A 19466-nucleotide genomic window follows, 5' to 3' on the forward strand; every position below is an offset into this window, starting at 1 on the left:
ATATATATATATATATATATATATATATATATATATATACACACATTATATATATATATATATATATATATATATATATATATATATATATATATATATATATATACACATATATACATATACATACATATATTAATTCAGTCTCCCAACGGGGCTTGAACTCAGGACCTCTTGGGTCCCAAGCCACTGCCCTTACCACTGCGCCAACACCAGGCTTTATGTATATGTATATATATATATATATATATATATATATATATATATATATATATATATATATATATATATATATATATATATATATATATATATATATATATATATATATATATATATATATATATATATATATATATATATATATATATATATATATATATATATATATATATATATATATATATATATATATATATATATATATATATATATATATATATATATATATATATATATATATATATATATATATATATATATATATATATATATATATATATATATATATATATGGGCCTGGTGTGTTGGCGCAGTGGTTAGGGCAGCGGCTTGGGATCCAAAAGGTCCTGAGTTCAAGCCCCGTTGAGCCACTGAATTAATACACCAGGGGGCTGACTCAGCCTGTCATCCTTCCGAGGTTGGCGAAATGAGTACCAGTGTACTGGGCCGGTGTATACCCCGGTTAAAATAGGTGTACCATATCCCTGTGTCGCAAGAGGCGACCAGGGTTGCGTCAGGAAGGGCATCCGGCGTAAAACATGTGCCAAATCACTATGCAGATCATATGGATGATCCGCTGTGGCGACCCCTAACGGGAGCAGCCGAAAGAAGAAGAAGAAGATATATATATATATATATATATATATATATATATATATATATATATATATTTCCATATACATTCAGTATAGTTGTCAGGCAAGCCTAGTTGTCTGGTCCAAATCCTGAAAAACCACTGTTAAAGTGGTCACTCTGATCCACTGGTTCGGATGCTCAAAGGAGCATCACAGGCCTGTATGCAAATCTACTATATATTGGTGGAACATCTGAGCTGGCTCAAGAATATGCTGGTACTCCATTATGCGTAGAAAAAGATGGCAGTACTGTGTGCTGGACTGTTTCGGACATGGGTTGATTTATTTTGCCGCTGACCGTTCTCAACCCACCCCGTCATTCAACAGACAACTGATCTCCAAAGCAGTTTTGTGATCAGGAAATTCGAATCACTCACAGAAACCAAAAGTAAACAGCAAAGGAGAACAAGGGACGTGAACACATTTATGATCTACACAGTTTATTCACAAAGATACTTGCCCTGGGTATTGGACGATCAGTAGATCCTTCGTTATCTATTCCTCAAGGCCCCAGACACACCACAGAAAAAGGACCAAGGAGAATATGCGACTTTTGAAATGACGTATGAATGCTCAATGAGACGTTTATCACATGTGCTGTGTGTCTGTGTACTTACAGTGATTCAGTTCTGCTCACCAGCCACTTTTAACCTGCCTCTGCGAGTGCTATCTCTTGTTCAAATAATCATTTAAACAGAATTTTCAGCATTTAGATCAAAGAGTGGCAATTTCAGAATGTTTAACCATAAATGTTCTGTGCTTGAATACAAATTGGACACATTGAAATCCTACTATATTTAATAGGGCAATTGTATGAATGTATGTGTTTGTATGTATGTATGTATGTGTGTATGTATATATTTTTACGGATTCGCCTCTGGTAGGGGTCATGAGGGGAGTTCGCAGAACCACTTCTCGGCCGATGTCCCTGAAGCCGACGAACTGTGGATAACTCCGTGGCTTCACGGGTTGCAAAGCAACCACAGACACTGTCTGAGATGGTAAATTTATGTAGGGTCCAGTATACAAATCCCGCTTTACCTTACCAGCAAATTAATCACCCCAGATAAGGACTATGCTTCCCAAAACTCCACTGCTATTAATCAAAACAGTCGAGCATTACCTTAAGTGGAACATTGGTTACAGGCTGGCCACGATGAAATGGCGGGGCTCAACTCCCTGTCACTATCTACACACTAAATTCCAACCAATAGAAGATGACAATTGGGCAATTTGGGAAACAGTTTATGGGGTTCAACAAGGAGCATGCATTTATAAGCGTTGTCACAAAAGAAAGCTCTTACCCCTTACACAGTAGCCCAGTCTTAGTCAGTCACTTAGTCACAGGTTCAACAACACAGGCACCTCAGTCATGCCAGGGAAACAAGGTAGTGAAGTGACATAGAGGAAAGGAGAGAAAAGTTGGCGGGGTAGGATGAGCCTCTTGCCCACCCAACGCATAAGACAACGGGCGTACGTTGGTCTCAATGAAAGAGGGAGAAGGGGGAGAAAGATGAGGAGGGTACAGAATGTAATCTGGGGTGTAAGGAGAGGTGCAAATGGTGAATGTGTGTAATGTTTCGAGAAGAGTGTGAAGTAAGAGTCATTAAGTCAGCCCTTAAAAGGATGAGTGCTTTTCGTGGATGCTCTGCGAATTGAAAGGGAACAAATTAGTATTAGGGAAAACAATAGACAGATCGTGTAAATAAGTGTCCTGACCAGTGCATACAGTTTTATTGAGCTGTGGATCAACATGTAGTGGTGAGTTTTGGTGAATCAGTGTGTTATTCAGCTTTGGTGCGCATCCATCCAGCATGTGTTGAAGAGATGGGAATCTCCGCTGCTCGGTCCATTCACCAGCCCTCTGCTGCACTGTGATCACCAGCTCATTTGTCCTCGCGGGCTCAGTCCATCTTTGCAGATTTCCCAGACGCATCAATCCTCTGCTGCACTTTCGTCTGGGTATTTCGAAGTCCTGTTTCAGCTTGGGCGGAAACCCCATGATTGCTCCCATATTAGTTCACCCTTGATCTGCCTTACACTATAGGATGATTGGGCTTTGGCCGGTGGGGAATTGTGGCATTCAACCTTGAATTACGCCCTCTCTCCTTTGACCATTCCCCTCCGACCTGGTGTGGCTGGTGGGAATGGTGACTCAACGGCATGATGCGGTTGGTTTCCAGGTGTCGAGTGGCTTTGTGCCTGCTCATGCGGCAGCTATTCAGTCCTTCCACTCATGGGGAAATCATTCAGTCGTTCTGCTAGTCCACACCAGACAGGTTTTTCTCTGTGGCTCACTGGTTTGGAATGTGAAATTTGGCTGTTGGCTTTTGCAATGTTGAGTGTTGTAAATCATGTACGCTTGTGCTCAAGAGGTGTGGGGAGAGGGAGAGAGAGGGAGAGAGAGGGAGAGAGAGGGGGAGAGGGAGAGAGAGGGAGAGAGAGGGAGAGAGAGGGAGAGAGAGGGAGAGAGAGGGAGAGAGAGTGGGAGAGGGAAAAAGAGAGAGGGAAAAAGAGAGAGAGAGAGAGAGAGAGAGAGAGAGAGAGAGAGAGAGAGAGAGAGAGAGAGAGAGAGAGAGAGAGAGAGAGAGAGAGAGAGAGAGAGAGAGAGAGAGAGAGAGAGAGAATAGAGAGAGAATAGCTTGAGGAAGACAGAGGAATCAGAAATCTTGTGAGAGAAACGTTTTCAACAGACGTTGAATGTCCAGACCTGCAACAGAGACCTGAATGGAGAGATGGGCAATATTCAAATGGTTACATCAAGTAATGGTGGACCACAATGTGAGTGAGTGTGGAAGAGGACATAAAGAGCAAGTGGCACGTCGCGATTCAAGTCAGCATTCTATCCACACCTGGTTTCTTTTGTGGAGCTTTATTTCTTTCAAAATGAAAACAGACATTTCTTGTCGGTTGAAAATACCTTTTGTTGAAAGCATAAAGGAAAGTAATGCGATAAGATCTGGGTGATGTAATATGGTCAGTAAGCCTCAATGTTTTTTCAGAATTAGGATATAATTTGCTTGAAAAAGAGGGAGAAAAAGAAGAAGTCAGACATCAGGTTTTTTTTTTCGAAAGGTAAAGGTGGATGAATGTTATTTAAAATGTTTGAATTGAAGATGTAAATTACTTATTAGTGAGACAGAATAAAGGAACAAGAATTCAGAAGGAAAACATTAAAGAATACAAGGAAATACAAGGAAATCAGACACAGGTGGAGGCCATTCACCCCATCATGCCTGCACGACATTAACACCACACTAATTTATCAACACAAGATCCAAAGAATAAAATGCAATATATATATATATATATATATATATATATATATATATATATATATATATATATATATATATATATATATATATATATAATAGTGTTTTATGGGGTTTTGTATCTTTTTTATGCATTTTTTGTTTTTTTTGAAGTTTTTTACTTTTTGTATTTTTTTTTCTTCCTCAGGGGAGGGGCATGTACTTGGTTAAAAAAGCACAAAACATCAACCACACAACACCCCTTGACAAGACTCCCACCAACAGCACTCTGTACACATGCACACAATCACCCATCAATGCTCAAACTAAATGTGCTAAAGAAAGTTGGTAAAAAGCAGATAGTTATCTTTTCTGCGAAATATTTTCGCTTTTTGAAAAGTACAATGAAGGTGAAAGAAGTAGGAGGAGGTGAGAAGAATGACAGTGAAAAGGATGAATGTCGCCAAAGGTTGAGGAACGAAACAGGTCGGGAGTCTGGGACAGAGTTCAATGAGGTGCTGAACACGTGTCCAACTCACAATATATTATATACGAGCAAATACCACCCATCGCTTCGATGACGGGAAGATGAAATGGAGGGGGAAAAATGAGGGGGAAGGAGAGAGAAAGGAGTGGGGGAGAGAGGGTCGGGAGAGTGAGGATGTGGAGGGGAAAGAAGAGAGGAGGAAGGGCAGGTGAGGAGGGGTGGGGGAAGGGAAGATAGTGCGAGGTGAGAGGAGGGGAAGGCAGACGTGTCGTGGAGAATTAATTACGATTCATACTGTTTCATCAAAATGATGGTGCATAGGATAACAGTGAAGATGGAAAGAATATAGTCTGAAATCCATTTTCTATCGGTCATACGATGAACACGGCCCAGAGCCATCTGTAAACACTGCCTGAACGCATCCAGAGCCACCTGAATAAAAACACTGCTCAGACACAACTGAAAACAAACTCCCATCTGGACGTGTCTGGAGACGAAATCCCATTCGGAAACAAAACCAGTCGGATGCATCCAGAGCCAAGCCTTCCAGACACATACACTGCTCGGATACATCCGAAGACAAGCTCCGATCCAGATATATCTACTGCCCAGACGCTTCCGGAGACAAGCTGTTCAGAGGCAAACACTGCCCAGATGCGTCTGGAGACAAACACCGTTCAGACCTGTCCAGAGACAAACACTGCCCGGACGTGTCCAGAGACAAACACCATCTGGACATGTCGAGAGTCAAACACCGCCCGGAAGTGTCTTGAGTCAAACACTGCCTGGAGGTGTCCAGATTCAAACACTGCCCCGACGTGTTCAGAGACAAACACTGCCCTGACGCATCCAGAAACAAACACTGCCCAGACGCATCCAGAGACAAGCACTGCCCAGATGCATCCAGAGACAAACACCACCTGGATTGTCAGAGACAAATACAAATACCGCCTCGACACATCCAGAGACAAACTCCCATCCAGACATAAATACTGCTTAGACACGTTCAGAGACAAACACCATCCAGATGCATCCAGAGTCGAGCTGTCCAAAGACAAACTCCTGTCAAGATTCGTCAGAAGATAAACTCCCGTTTGGACATAAACACCACCCGGACACATCCGGATCCAAGCTGTCCAGAGACAAACTCCCGCTGGACACGTCCGGAGATAAACTCCCGCCCGGACATAAATACTGCTCAGACACGTTCATAGATAAACATCATCCAGACACATCAGGGACGAACTGTCCAGAGACAAACTCTCATCAGACATGGTCGGTGATAAACTCCCGTTCAGACATAAACACCACTCTGACATGTCTGGAAACAAACACCGACCAGACGCGTCTGGAGACAAGCACCGCCCGGACATGTCTGGAGACAAACACCACCTGGACGTGTCCAGAGCCAACCTGTCTGGAGACAAACACCACTCGTACAGGTCCATTGGAAAACTCCTGTCTGGACATAAACACCTTCAGGACACATCTGGAGACAAACTGCCATCCAGACACGTCTGGAGACAAACAGAGTCCAGACATAACAACCATCCGGATATGTCCAGAGACAGACACAGAGGCAGACATAGGGAGGTGGGAGGGGAGAGTAAGAGAGGTGTTTGAGGAGGGTGCTGCACTGTATTGGGAGAGGGTAGAGCAAGGATGGAACAAAAAGAGAGTGGGGTGGGGCAAGCTTAAACTTAGCAGAGATAAATTAACTTAGCAGAGATAATATGTTATGCTTTATGAACAACACACACACACACACACACACACACACACACACACACACACACACACACACACACACACACACACACACACACACACACACACACACACACACACACACACACACACACACACACACACACACACACACACACACACACACACATTAGTGCTTGCCCGGATATCGGCAATTTTTGGGGAATCGACAGGTTGGACTCAGTGTGATTACTGACTTCAGTCCATCCTATATACAACCCAAAAACCTTGAGTAGCATTCACCGAAAAACAACGCTGCATTTATATCGACGTTTCAGTCACATGTTCACAAACATTTATCTTTATAAACAGCTCCATGTGAAAGGTGAAAAAAAATTGGGCTCGGTAATTCAGAAAACACGTTAATACAGCTAACGGCTCAGAAACCGAGTGTTATTTCACAACTCACTCAGGATGGTAGAGCAAGAACCACTCGCTCAGGATGATGAAGCATGCACCACTCGCTCTGAATGATGTGGTGTCGTAAAAGTGTCCGCAGTGAGTGAATGATTCACTCAGAATGAGATAGTATGGAACTATCGACTATGGGCTATCGACTATGGGGCACTCAGCAAGTAGCTCATGCACTCAAGCAAGCACTACAATTAAATGGTTGATACGGAATTGCTGGCTAGGCTGTGGCTGCACACCATGTAGGATCTCTTTAACTTTAAAGTTGGTCTTCACGTGCATGCAACAGTTAAATAAATAAATTGAATGAGTTCAAATAATGACTTTTTCCACAAAAGAGCCAATGTTTAATGGAGAACAACCCTGGAAACATCGCAAAGTTAATCACCTGTGAAATAAACATTTTAGATAATCCGTCATGTTGCCTGCTCATGTGTGCACTTGAAATGTGGTACAGAGCAGCATGGTCCACACAAACATTATAACTTTATTTTAAAATGTCTGTTTTTCACCAGATTTGCTTTGATTCCCCTTAGAGCACCTCATGAAACCTGCGAAAATATAGACACAGATCGAGCAGATGCTATGGATAAGCAGTCCCTTTGGTGGGCAGGAGGGCATGAGGTCAAACAGTGAATGCATTAATCATATCGGCAATGAAGCTGGTTAATTTGGGCACATTCTTAAATCTTTTCTTCACTCAATATAATTCTCCAAACAGAAGAAAATGATAAATTTAATGCTTTGTAAATTTCACCTTTTCTTGTGTATATATTGACAAGGAGGGAATACAGCATTGCTTATTTAAAGTATATAGGTGCATCAGCTTAGTTATAAGACTAGTTATTTCTTCAAATTATCATATGTCACTCCAGATTTCAACACTTCTTTCGTCTGGACGATATACAATCCTCAGAAACAAAATAATATTTCGATGATATACTTGAATTAGTCCGTGAGAGGGCATCATGGAAAATCGTATCATATAATGCATGAAATCGCTCCAAGCTCATAATTTGAAAACTCTCGAACTTACAAAAGTGATTTATACTACGATTCATAGCTACAGTATGATGAATAGGCCTTCGATAATATGAGTGAGGGAGGTGAAAATAAACTTTATCTTTCAGAAATTGTTGCAGCCTGTTCCAAGTCAAGGCATGATTGAGCATGCCAAAAAACATGGTGGTTTCATACCCCGGTGAAGTTACCTCGGATATGCTTTAAGACCCCATAGGGAGTGGTGACCAAAGATGTGCCTGATTAAGGATATAATTAGATAAGGCGTTAATTTTCCTCAAAAGGGGTGTTTTAATGAACCCAAACAACCAATTTTCAGTCAGGCACTTCCTTTGAGTTTTCTCCATATCCATGCAAAGCTTCAGGCTGCTAGTTTTCATGGTTTTGGAGTTATGGAGGACACACACACATACACACACACACATACACACACACACATACACACACACACATACACACACACACATACACACACACACACACACACACACACACACACACACACACACACACACACACACACACACACACACACACACACACACACAGCCATTTACTCCTGTACATCAATGTTAAAAATGTTTCCTGCAAGGAGCTTGTAACAACAACTGCAGCATTTCATTAAGAAAATGGTAAAACTTCTTTTCAACTTTATCCCAAAGTGAAAGCAACTGGCCCCTGAAAGCTTCCATGGCTGAAACAACGTAGTTTTTGTCTGTATTTTGTAATTTACTCGTCGTTTCATGTTTTTTAATTCTCTCCCACAGAGAGTGAGGTTGAAAAGAGTAAGTGTACCTTCAAAAATAACCGACAATGTGTTTGCCGGGAGGGCTTCCAAAAGAAAGCGAACAAGTGTGAGTTGGAGGAGACAACAAGAGGTAAGCAAACGATGTTCCCGTCTGGTTTGAGAATATATTTTGGATGGAAAGAGGAAGAGTAGGTGAAAACCAAACAAAATGAAAAAACTAAAAAAATGAACATCAATGTTGTGTTTTTGAGAAAAAAAGTTCTGCAGATTGGAATAGGAATGGAAATGCAAATATGCCAAATGAGAAAAATGTCATGAAACGATTGATGTTGATCCAATCTTCTACATTTGTTAACTTTGGAATTAATTATCCCTGATCTCACTAACTAAACTATTCTTGTTTATCTTCATCCCTGCAAAAAAAACTAAAAAAATGAACATCAATGTTGTGTTTTTGAGACAAAAGTTCTGCAGATTGGAATAGTAATGGAAATATAAATAAGCCAAACGAGAAAAATGTCATGAAACGATTGATGTTGATCCAATCTTCTACATTTCTTAACTTTGGAATTAATTATCCCTGATCTCACTAACCAAACTATTCTTGTGTATCTACATCCCTGCAAAAGGTGAACCTGCTTCTACACACACTGACTTGTCTCCATTGCTGATTTGGATCCTTTTGATTGGAGTCCTGTGCGTGATATTATTTTTACTTCGGAGTAAGTCTGAAACGTCTCTTCAACCATTACATCTTTCTTGCTTTATGATTCCTAATCATATGAAGGTTACAATCCTCCATCAAGTATACATTACACAGTACATTAATAAATGGCAATTGTAAAATTGTGTTAAGGAATGTCATTATAAGAACAATCCTCTTTCTCATCTTTTCCTGTTTATTCATTCCTCTACTTATCCATTCCAACTGTGAAACAAAAATAGTCATTGCTAATTCCAGCAAAGGAGGAGTGGATGGGTTCATCCAGCAGAATTATGGATTGGTTAATTTCCCCAGAATTAGCATATTATATTTTTACTTGTAATACCCCATCCCACTTGTAGTGGTGCTATTCGGTAAATAGAGAAAATTGGAGCCACTCCCAACCCTGAACCTCAGGGACTATAAATTTATTTTACCACTTAAAAGCTTCCTGTGCAACCCCTGTATAACCAGTGGTTTTTAACTGACTCGGTCCAGCGTTTCAGGAGTGCATGCAAGTCAAACAAACAAACAAACAAAAAAAACAAAAAACAAACCAATGTCACCCGCAGGATGACCCATATCTTGCCAAAAGGTGACCACGTTTGACTTCTTTAAGGTCACACTGAGGTGAACAGAGCTGCTATCCACCAGGAGTGACTCCTTGAGGAATATCTGCCGACGAGAGATTCCGATGAGAATCGTTCTACAGAGTAACCATGAAAAATATGCGTTTGCCTCATAACGTCACCAAATGACATCGTAATGTCTCAAGCTTGACATATTTAGAAAGTACTCATCGAGCTGTTCAATTTGAGGTCCTACACAAAATGGTTCCTAAAACTTGAAAATTTGACCTTGGGGTCAAATATGTTTGACCTCAGGTGCTAACCATGAAGGTCAAGGTCAATCGAAACCAAAAATTAATCAGCTGAGCGTCAGACCATATACTACATTCCCATAAAGTTTGGAGACGATTCGATTAAAATTACTCAAAAAATAAGGGTTTAGTCGACTCCCCTGATTTGCGACAGTGACCTTGACCTTTGACCTTGACCTTCAAAATTTTATGCGCTGAAAGGGACCTCTATAGGCCTCTGTATATGCGAAGTTACAAAAATTTACAATGATAACTGTGCTCTGCAGAGTGATTTAAACGTGATTACAGACAAAAAAACATATGAAGGTCAAGGCCAATCGCCACCAAAAATTAATCAGCTGAGCGCCAGACCATGAACTATATTCCCATGAAGTTTGAAGACGATCCGATCGAAATTACTCAAAAAATAAGGGTTTTGTCAACTCCCCTGATTTGCGACAAAGTGACCTTGACCTTTGACCTTTGACCTTGACCTTCAAAATTTTGTGCGCTGAAAGGGACCTCTATAGGCCTCTGATATGCGAAGTTACAAAAATTTCCAATGATAACTGTGCTCTGCAGAATTTTTTATACGTGATTACAGACAAACAAAAAAAATTAAAAAAAACATACAGGCTGACTAACCTATCTTGCAAAAACTTCGTTTTGGCAAAATAATAAGTGGTCATAGACCAATATTTGTGAAACCAGTTGCTGTGACGTTTTCCATTGAAATAAAAAACAATTCGCTTCGAGCTTTTGAGTGGAGAACTAATCCAGTGACCCAATATGCAAATTTTGTTCAAACTTCAAGGCAATTGAATGAAAAATGTTGATTTTATATGACCTTGGAATTTTATATTTCGACTTCAAAAACCAATAGGTTTAGTGACCCAATATGGAAACCCTTTTCACATTTCAAGTCAATTGGATGAAAATTGATGAGACTTCGACCTTTGTGAATTGTTGACTTAAAAAACAATAGGTTTCATGCTTTTAATTGATGAATCAATGAAGCCACCTAACCTGCCAAGATTTTCAAATTTCAAATCCAATCAGATGAAAATTGATGATTGCATGTGGCCTTGACCTTTTGACCTTAATCAATAGGATTTGGTGACCCAGTATGCAAATTCTCTTCAAATTTCAAGTCAATTGAATGAAAATGGACCATTTAATGTGACCTTGACCTTTAGACACAATGACTAATGAGACTTCAACATATTCTCATCACAAGAGTTTGTTAAAATTTGATGACAAAAGCTCAAATGTTAAAAAAACGTTGTGACTTGGATGCATGCACATGCACGCACGGTCAGGCATGCACATATGAACACATACACATACATGTCCACATACACACAAATACGCACATATAAGATCAAACGAGTTGAGAAGGAATGGAACTCTGGAATACCACACTAATTCTGCAGCACTTGGAAGGAAGGATTTAAATATCAGGAGTGAACACACTTTTCCTGTTCTGTCTGACTCTGGATCCCCTAAGTAAACTCATTAATGAACAAGGTCATGATATATCCTTGCATTCAATATCAGAAATTTCCAATAAATCATAAAGGTGACACATTGACTGTACATGGATGTTTTTAAACTCTTTGCACCGAACGACGTAAAATTGACAGAACAACTGAAATGAGTAAAGCGGTACTCCAACGACATCAAAATGGAATTTGGCCTGGATAAGTGTGTCAAGTGCACATTCGTGCAAGGTAGAGAAACAAAAACGCACATGAAAAATCAACCTAAATACAACAATATAGTAGCTAGAGAACGAAGCATCATGCAAATGCTTCGGAGAAGAAGAGGGCCACCTATTATGTCACAAGAAATGCATAAAACAATTGCCAAAGAAAAAAACGAGGATAATCTTAAAAACGTACCTCTCCTCAAGAAATAAAATCAATGCCAAAAACCAACTTGCAGTACTAGTGTTCCAATATAGCTGTGGAATAGAAAACTGCCCACAAACGGAAAATAAACAAGCTCAAATGAGCTAAGATCCTCATCCTCTTAATGACGACGTCATAAAAACGAATATGACGTCATTGTGATGTTTCAGGTTTGCGATCAATTATCTGTTCTAATGCCCGGCTTGATTCCCGCAAACAAAATTCAAACACCTTGCCTTGTTTCGGAGATAATGGGAAAGGCTATTTCCATTAGCGGCGATATTATGACATCAACTTTTTTTTTTGGAAGAATTTCCAAAACTGGAGATGGTTACTGCCTGCGCGTGGGCTTTCTGCATATACATGGCAAGTTTCACGAAGATCCGATGAAAACTCTGGGTTGTGAAACAAAAAATGTCAAAAAATAGGAATGATGTCATAAAAATTGATATGACGTCATATTGATGTATCATATGTGCGGTGATTAATCTCTGCTGACGCCCTGTTCGATTCCCATAAACAGAAATCAAAAAGCTTGCCTAGTTTCGGAGATAATTTTTAGGCGATTTCCATTAGCAGAGATATTAATGACGTCATAACTTTTTTTCTAGGAGGAATTTTCAAAATCGGAAATGGTTATTGTCTGCGCAGCGTATTTTTACGTATATATGCCAAGTTTCAGGAAGTTTCGATGAAAACTGTAGGCTGTGAAACAAAAAAGTCCACAAGAAGAAGATGAAGAGCAACAACGTGAGTAAGACTTTGAGATCCTCCATGAGGATCTAAAAACTAGATATCAAAACAAGGAAACTCCTCACTGTCCAGAAAATGTTTAATAAGTATCAAATACGCGTCCAGAGTATCAAATAATGTGACTACAACTCTCTGGACATTTATAAGCAGAACAGCTGAATTGTGATAAGCTCTAGAATGTCTTAACCTGAACCGAATTTCAAAATTTAAAATGCAGATTTGACATTAACAGCAGTTCTGACTGCTAAAAAAAGTGTTAATTTGTGAAATTTTCACATTGCTTGACACACACACACACACACACACACACACACACACACACACACACACACACACACACACACACACACACACACACACACACACACAGTGAATGACTGTTGAAAATGTTTCTTACGTATCGCTGTCAAAAATGAAATAATAATCTCTTCTGCTTTTTCAGGGAGAATACAAAAAAGATTTCGAAAGGAAGGATTGCCGTGTTGCCCGGTTTTGTGCCAGGTTAATGAGATTTTCTCATTTCTATTTTTTTTATGCTTTACTACTACCACTCCAACAAGCAATCTGCAAAAGTACATCACTTACTTTTAGTACAAGACTACATTACATTACCCATCTTATCATTTGTTCTCAAAAGTTTACATTTTCACCTCTTCCCTTTATGTCACACCCATAAACCTTTCCAAAACATTTCAGTTTCTCACACACTGCATCAGGATTTATCAATGACTGTCTTTATCTTGTACTTCTACAAAGAATCACCTGCATATTTTCTGGCACACAGGTTTCTCTCTTTTCTCTTTCTCTCTTTCTGGCAGACTGGCATACAGTCTCTTTTCCAAAGTCTTCAGATATGAGAAAGTGGTCCCAGAATATATCATGTGGGATCTCCACTGTTTGGGAAGCCACATCGCCATTGCTTTTGCTTCGGTCATTCGTTTTAGTCAGAGTAAAAGGAACTTCAAAGCAGAATAGAGAGAATACATGAAGCACAATATAGAGAACACATGCTTCCAAACCAAGTTGAGTTTTTAAAATAATACATATTTTATGGATGTAGTGGAGGTTCAAAGGGAAAATGGACATGGGATAAGGTGATGAAGTTGGTCCCAGGCTTAGTTTCTTTGAACCATTTACACTTTAAATGCTCTAACATGATGAAATACACCTGTAATCACTCAAATTGAGAATCAAATCAGTGGTGGAAACAATTACATAACAAGAAGTGAATACTTCGATATCGCGCGGCTGTGGGCAGTAAAAGTCGAGGTTAAGAATGATGAAACAATTTTGCAATTATACAATTTAAATGTCGACACGGTGAATTAGCATGCATGATGGGAAGAGTTGTGACGTTGGACAAATTTATATTTATATCCCTCGGATCAAAGGAACGTACGCGGCCATAAGTGTGACAGAAGACGTGACAGAAGACACAGGACAGAATAGCCAATTATATAACAGTGCGATGTTGCCGCGCTGTAACGAGAGTTACAACGCTGCGCGTCAACAACTAACGGAACAGGAAGATTATCACTTCCTGCTCAGAAAATCAACTTCCGGCGTCACACAAAAAACGATTCAGCACAAAAAACGTAGCTCTTCCGCATTAACCCTGCCCACAATTCACCCGGCAATCTCCGCCCACAATCCACCCCGCAATCTCTGCCCACAATCCAGCAGCAATCTCCGCCCACAATCCAGCAGCAATCTCCGCCCACATCACAGCAAAAAACGTTACAGAAGACCCAGGACAGAATAGGCAATTATATAACAGCGCGATGTCGCCGCGCTGTAATAAACTCAATTTGATGCAAACTGTCCATGTCAAATTCCCATGATTTAATTGTTTTCTTCATCTTTTCATTTCATGAATGAAATATGATGACTCACAAGATTCCAATGTCTCCAAAATATCACAATTCAATTATGACTATATTATGGCGGTCGACTCACTGGCTCATTTTGAAAACACCATACTTACCTCTGATATTGAAATTTTTCCAATGTTACCACATTTTTTTCAACAAAGTTCAGTGAAAAAAATATAAAAGCTACATGCCTCCATAAATTATCTACATTTGCTTTAAAAGTACAATGAAAACATTGTTTATCAATCATCTTATATAATACATGATCTCTGGTGTTTTTGCAGTACTTTCGTGTTTCCAGAATGAATGTGGATGAAGATACCGAGAATCGTGTTCCTGAAGTCGGGACACTACTGTAAGTTGGACTCGTGATGATAAAATTTTCTGGTACACTCATCAAATTCTTATTCTACTCTACAGGGGTACTGCATTGGGAGCAGTTCTGATCCTCAGCAACCAGGAAACCAAATTCTTCATAAAATTTTGGTCTGAAATGCATTCAATCAGGTGGAACAGTATCAGCGATGACTAGCAGTACCATGGCAATGGCACAACCTGGCATTGAAATCGCAGGCAGCCCAAGTGGTCGGTAAATAGTGAGGTGGTAAAACAGCATGGCCATATATCACTGTCAAGTCAAGTCAAATATATCACTGACTTGCACCAAATTAATCCTAAAACAATGATGATCACAACTGAATGCTTAAAAGCCAAAGGAATGTGTGAACCAATTGAGTAGCACATCATCATCGGCAGGACAAAAAAAAATCTGGATTTTTTTTTTTTTGGTGTGTGCAATGTTGAGGATGGTGGAGGAGAACAGGGATGAGGGACAAAATAGAGGCTAATTGGACAAATAAGGGATGTGGGGAAGAATGAGTAGTAGGGGAGGACACAAGGCGTGGGGTGGAGGCTGGGGGCTAATGAAGGTTTTGTGTCATCATCTTGACCATTATATTAGTGAAGGAATTTAATCACAATGTTTAAATCATAAAGCATTTCAAATGAAAATTTCTGTCTTCTCAGTATTTCCATGTTTGTACCTAGGAATGAACATAATGAGAGAGATGCTGTGGAGAACAAGTTGAGCATCTGGAGAAGAAGGTGTAAGTAGTGTAATGGGAAATAAGGGAGTTCATACTGTGGTGAGGGAGTGTGGAGGGGGTAATGTTACAGTCTATTTACTTTTCTCTTTTAAAATTAACGCAATACTAACACAGCTTATTTACTTATCACTTTTAATTTTAAACTTTATCCATGCACGAGTAATTATAAAAAGGAAAAGAATGACATCATCACATCATTACAGTATTCCACAAACAGTAGGTTATCCATCTCTGCAACAGTGATGAGACACTAAGGCCAACAACAGTGAACAACTGGACTAGTATGTTGTCAATAAGAATCACATGATTTCTAAAGCAAAACACTGACTTTGAGGTTGGACAGGTTTGAGAAGCACTATGCCGACTTTGTTAGGCCCAACAACCAACGAAAGGCATTGTTTCAACAGATGGAGATTTTGCCCAATGACGATTGGAAAAATATTTCCCCACAAAACTGAGCAGTACAAGTTACAACAGCAGAGTTTAAACGGACACTTAATTTCTTCAGAACAAAATAGGTCGAGAGATGTTGACTTTCAAAAGCATGTGATCAGATTAATCAATTCGAGCAGAGGAAAAGCAGGAGACATTTGCAGGAAAGTTAGTCATCACCAAGTCCTGAAGGGAGGATTAATTGTCATGGGAGAAATCCAGGTTGGAAAGTTCACAGATTGAGTCAGTCCCATGGAGTCACAGAAATCCTTTGCTGAAGTGCCATGGCTGGTGAGAGAGGTACCAACACCCAGCCAAGTTGCATGGTGACAATTAAAATTTCCACATATGAGGAAGAGAGACTTGGGATGAGTGGTTAAAAATTTGGCCATGTTGTCTGAGAGAGATGCAGATGAAGCCATCACTATTTGGAGGATTGCACAACACAGATGAACAAGAGGTGGGAGCAGAGGGAAAATTGCAATGAGGAGGTACCCTGGGGGTTGGAAGGTGTAAGGACAGTCCAAATGTGAGTTATTGATATAAAGTGGAACTCTGCCTCCAGGATGTAGTTCAGGCCGAACAAGTTGGAAAATACATTAACCAGGGAGAGACACAAAGGAGTCGGGGACATCCTGTGATATTCGAGTGGGGCCTTACTCTGTGCAGAGCGTTGGAGCTGCCGAAGCATTCTCCTTGGCTCTTGGGCACATTCCTGGACAGGTCACCACTCCAACACAGGTTACCAGCAAGCTGGCAGTCATTTTACCAACCTTAGAAGGATGACAGCAGAATCAACCCCACCTGGTATTACCTCAACAGCAAGCAGGATTTGAACTCAGGATCTGGTGCATCCCAAGCCCACCACCCTAACCATTTGACTGACACCAGGCTTCACATCCTGTGACAGATGATACTGCTAAACAGATGATGTTTTGTTTACCGGCAGTGCCCTGACTTGAGAGATGTGGCAGGTAAGAGAAGCGACCTCGGATGTTTGAGGTCCATATAGTTAGAGATAAGGGGGAGGAGTCATTATGTTGGTGCAGAATGGGAGAGGGGGGATGCTTTGCAGGGGCAAGGTGAGGCTTTGGTGAGGGTGGGTGTGGGAGAATGTTTGAATGTGCAGAGTGCATGGGAGTGTTTGAGTGTGTGAGGTGTGTTGGAAACTTTTAAAAGCACAGGTGAAGGGGAAGCATTCCGAGGGTGGGGTAAGGAGGGATACAGAAAGTGGGGTATGTAGCTTTGAGGGTGTGAGCGGGTGGGGGTGGATGCTTTTCCTGCTTCCAGATTGCAAGCTTTGACAAACAGAGATAAAGATCATTGGTGGGAGATAAGAACGCTTGTAAACGCATGGAGAAATGCTGCGCTGGATGAATGGAGGTGGGGAGGAGGGGTGCTCGGGATGAGGTGCAGAGCAAACAAACACCTTTGAAAAATAATCCTTTTGAGGAAGAAGAAGAGGGATAAGAAGAGGAAGAAGAAGAAGAGAATACATCGTGGTGGAGAAGAAGACTATGTGCAGCATTTGTGAAAAGATGCAAGGGTTGAAATGCATTCTTAAAATGTTTATTTTTTTAAGACGTGTTTATATTTAATGTGGATTCAGTTTTCAGTTTGGAGAAATAGGGGGAAATGCATGAAGCAGGAACATCAGGAAACTCAGTGGAAATGGGAATCATTCCAGAGTGAAATATAAATTTTTGTTTGTTTGTCAGTTAGAGGATTTTTGGGGAGGGGGTTTGAAGACTTGGGGTTGAGGATTTGGGATTGAGAAGAGGGGGGGGGGGGGTTCAAGACTTGAAGAAGAAAGGGGTTGATGACTTTAAGTCACCTTTTACATTACGTGGAGGGGTCCCTGCTATTATGCTGCCAAAGGACATTCCTGGAAAACTCCCTAAATATTCCACATTCCAATTGGAACGAATTCCCTTCCAACAATCCTGTGGTGCTGGGTTATCTCCAAATGCACTTTCTGTTTCAAAAATTGAAACAATAAGTTTTTGTTTGCAGGGTTGAGGCTGTGGAAGAGTTAAAGAAGAATAAAATGGAAGAAAATGAAAAGGGGAAAACACCAACAGCAGAGTAGAAGTGAGAGTGAGATCATGGGGAAGGGGGAGGACACATGGGGTGAACAAGCTGCACAAAACCTGAATAGAACACAGCACGAAGAGAAAGGGGAAAGTGGGGATGAAAAAGAAAAGGAATAAACAAACTGACAAACAGATTAAAAGAGGTGAGAGAGAGGTGGGGGAGGATAGGGGTCACAAAAAACTTGAGAAGGGGAATTACACCACACATTTACTTTCTTTAAAATTTAACAAGAGTTACACTCCTGATTTGCTTAACTCTGAAGAATATACACAATATTTACACTGCCTATTTGCTTTATATGTTTAATATTAAACACGAATCACACTTTCTATCTTCTTTGTTTGACCAACAAAAACACATTTCAGTTCCACTGTTTTCTACTTCATTTTTCCTTCTATCTTCCCTCTCTCATAGACCTTCCATTTTTATTGTTCAACTTTCTTTGTTTTTACCTGCAGATGCGGTTTCTCCAACTCTCGACATAAACTCTGCATATCAACGAATTGTGATCTCTTCAGACCTCCATAACGCATCAATGAGCGGTATCGATCAGCGGTACCCGAAACACCCACACAGATTTACCAACTGTAAACAGGTTTTAGCCAAAGAGAGTTTCTCGTCTGGCCGTTACTACTGGGAAGTGGACGTCACTCGGGCCCACGATTATGAGATTGGCATCGCGTCTGAGTCCATGTTCCGGTTTGGGGATAGCTGGGAATGCTTGTTGGGTTGGAATGTCAACTCGTGTTGTGTTGCTAAACATGATGGGAAATACACAGCTCGGCATGATGGCTTTGAAACCAACCTGAACATGCTGGGAGATCCTCAGCATCTCGGAGTGTGTCTGGATTGTGACCAAGGGGATCTAGTCTTTTATGCTATTGATGATAGTTTCTCCTGGCTGATGCACACCTTCAACATGGGTGTAAATAAGTCACTCAAGCCTGCTTTGAGGTTCCGCAATGTTGGTGATACTCTGCGCTTTTTGTCATTACATTGCCACGAGGATAACTACCCAGGGATGTTGCATTTGTGATTGTCAACAATGGGATGCTGATGCTCAAAGTCACAAGTCAAGAATGTGTGTGTGTGTGTGTGTGTGTGTGTGTGTGTGTGTGTGTGTGTGTGTGTGTGTGTGTGTGTGTGTGTGTGTGTGTGTGTGTGTGTGTGTGTGTGTGTGTGTGTGTGTGTGCGTGT

The 19466-nt window shown here is 40.5% G+C and overlaps 2 protein-coding genes across 3 annotated transcripts in view; both read left to right on the forward strand.

The window, feature by feature from the left end:
- Nucleotides 1-19432, forward strand: part of LOC147033498 (E3 ubiquitin/ISG15 ligase TRIM25-like) — a 44206-nt gene extending 24774 nt beyond the window's left edge. For both annotated transcript variants that reach the window (XM_085855766.1, XM_085855776.1), the window contains 6 exons: nucleotides 8561-8671; nucleotides 9171-9263; nucleotides 13209-13267; nucleotides 14922-14992; nucleotides 15685-15743; nucleotides 18728-19432. In XM_085855766.1, the coding sequence (XP_085711892.1) occupies nucleotides 8561-8671; nucleotides 9171-9263; nucleotides 13209-13267; nucleotides 14922-14992; nucleotides 15685-15743; nucleotides 18728-19305 (971 nt within the window). In that variant the 3' untranslated portion in view covers nucleotides 19306-19432. The remainder of the gene's footprint in view (nucleotides 1-8560; nucleotides 8672-9170; nucleotides 9264-13208; nucleotides 13268-14921; nucleotides 14993-15684; nucleotides 15744-18727) is intronic.
- Nucleotides 1-19466, forward strand: part of LOC147033497 (tripartite motif-containing protein 14-like) — a 234279-nt gene that overhangs the window by 118547 nt on the left and 96266 nt on the right. The window lies entirely within an intron of this gene.

This window comes from Eptatretus burgeri, chromosome 2 (genome assembly GCF_056783735.1).
Source record: "Eptatretus burgeri isolate ZD-2024b chromosome 2, Ebu_testis_v1, whole genome shotgun sequence".
In the NCBI taxonomy this organism is placed as follows: domain Eukaryota; kingdom Metazoa; phylum Chordata; class Myxini; order Myxiniformes; family Myxinidae; genus Eptatretus; species Eptatretus burgeri.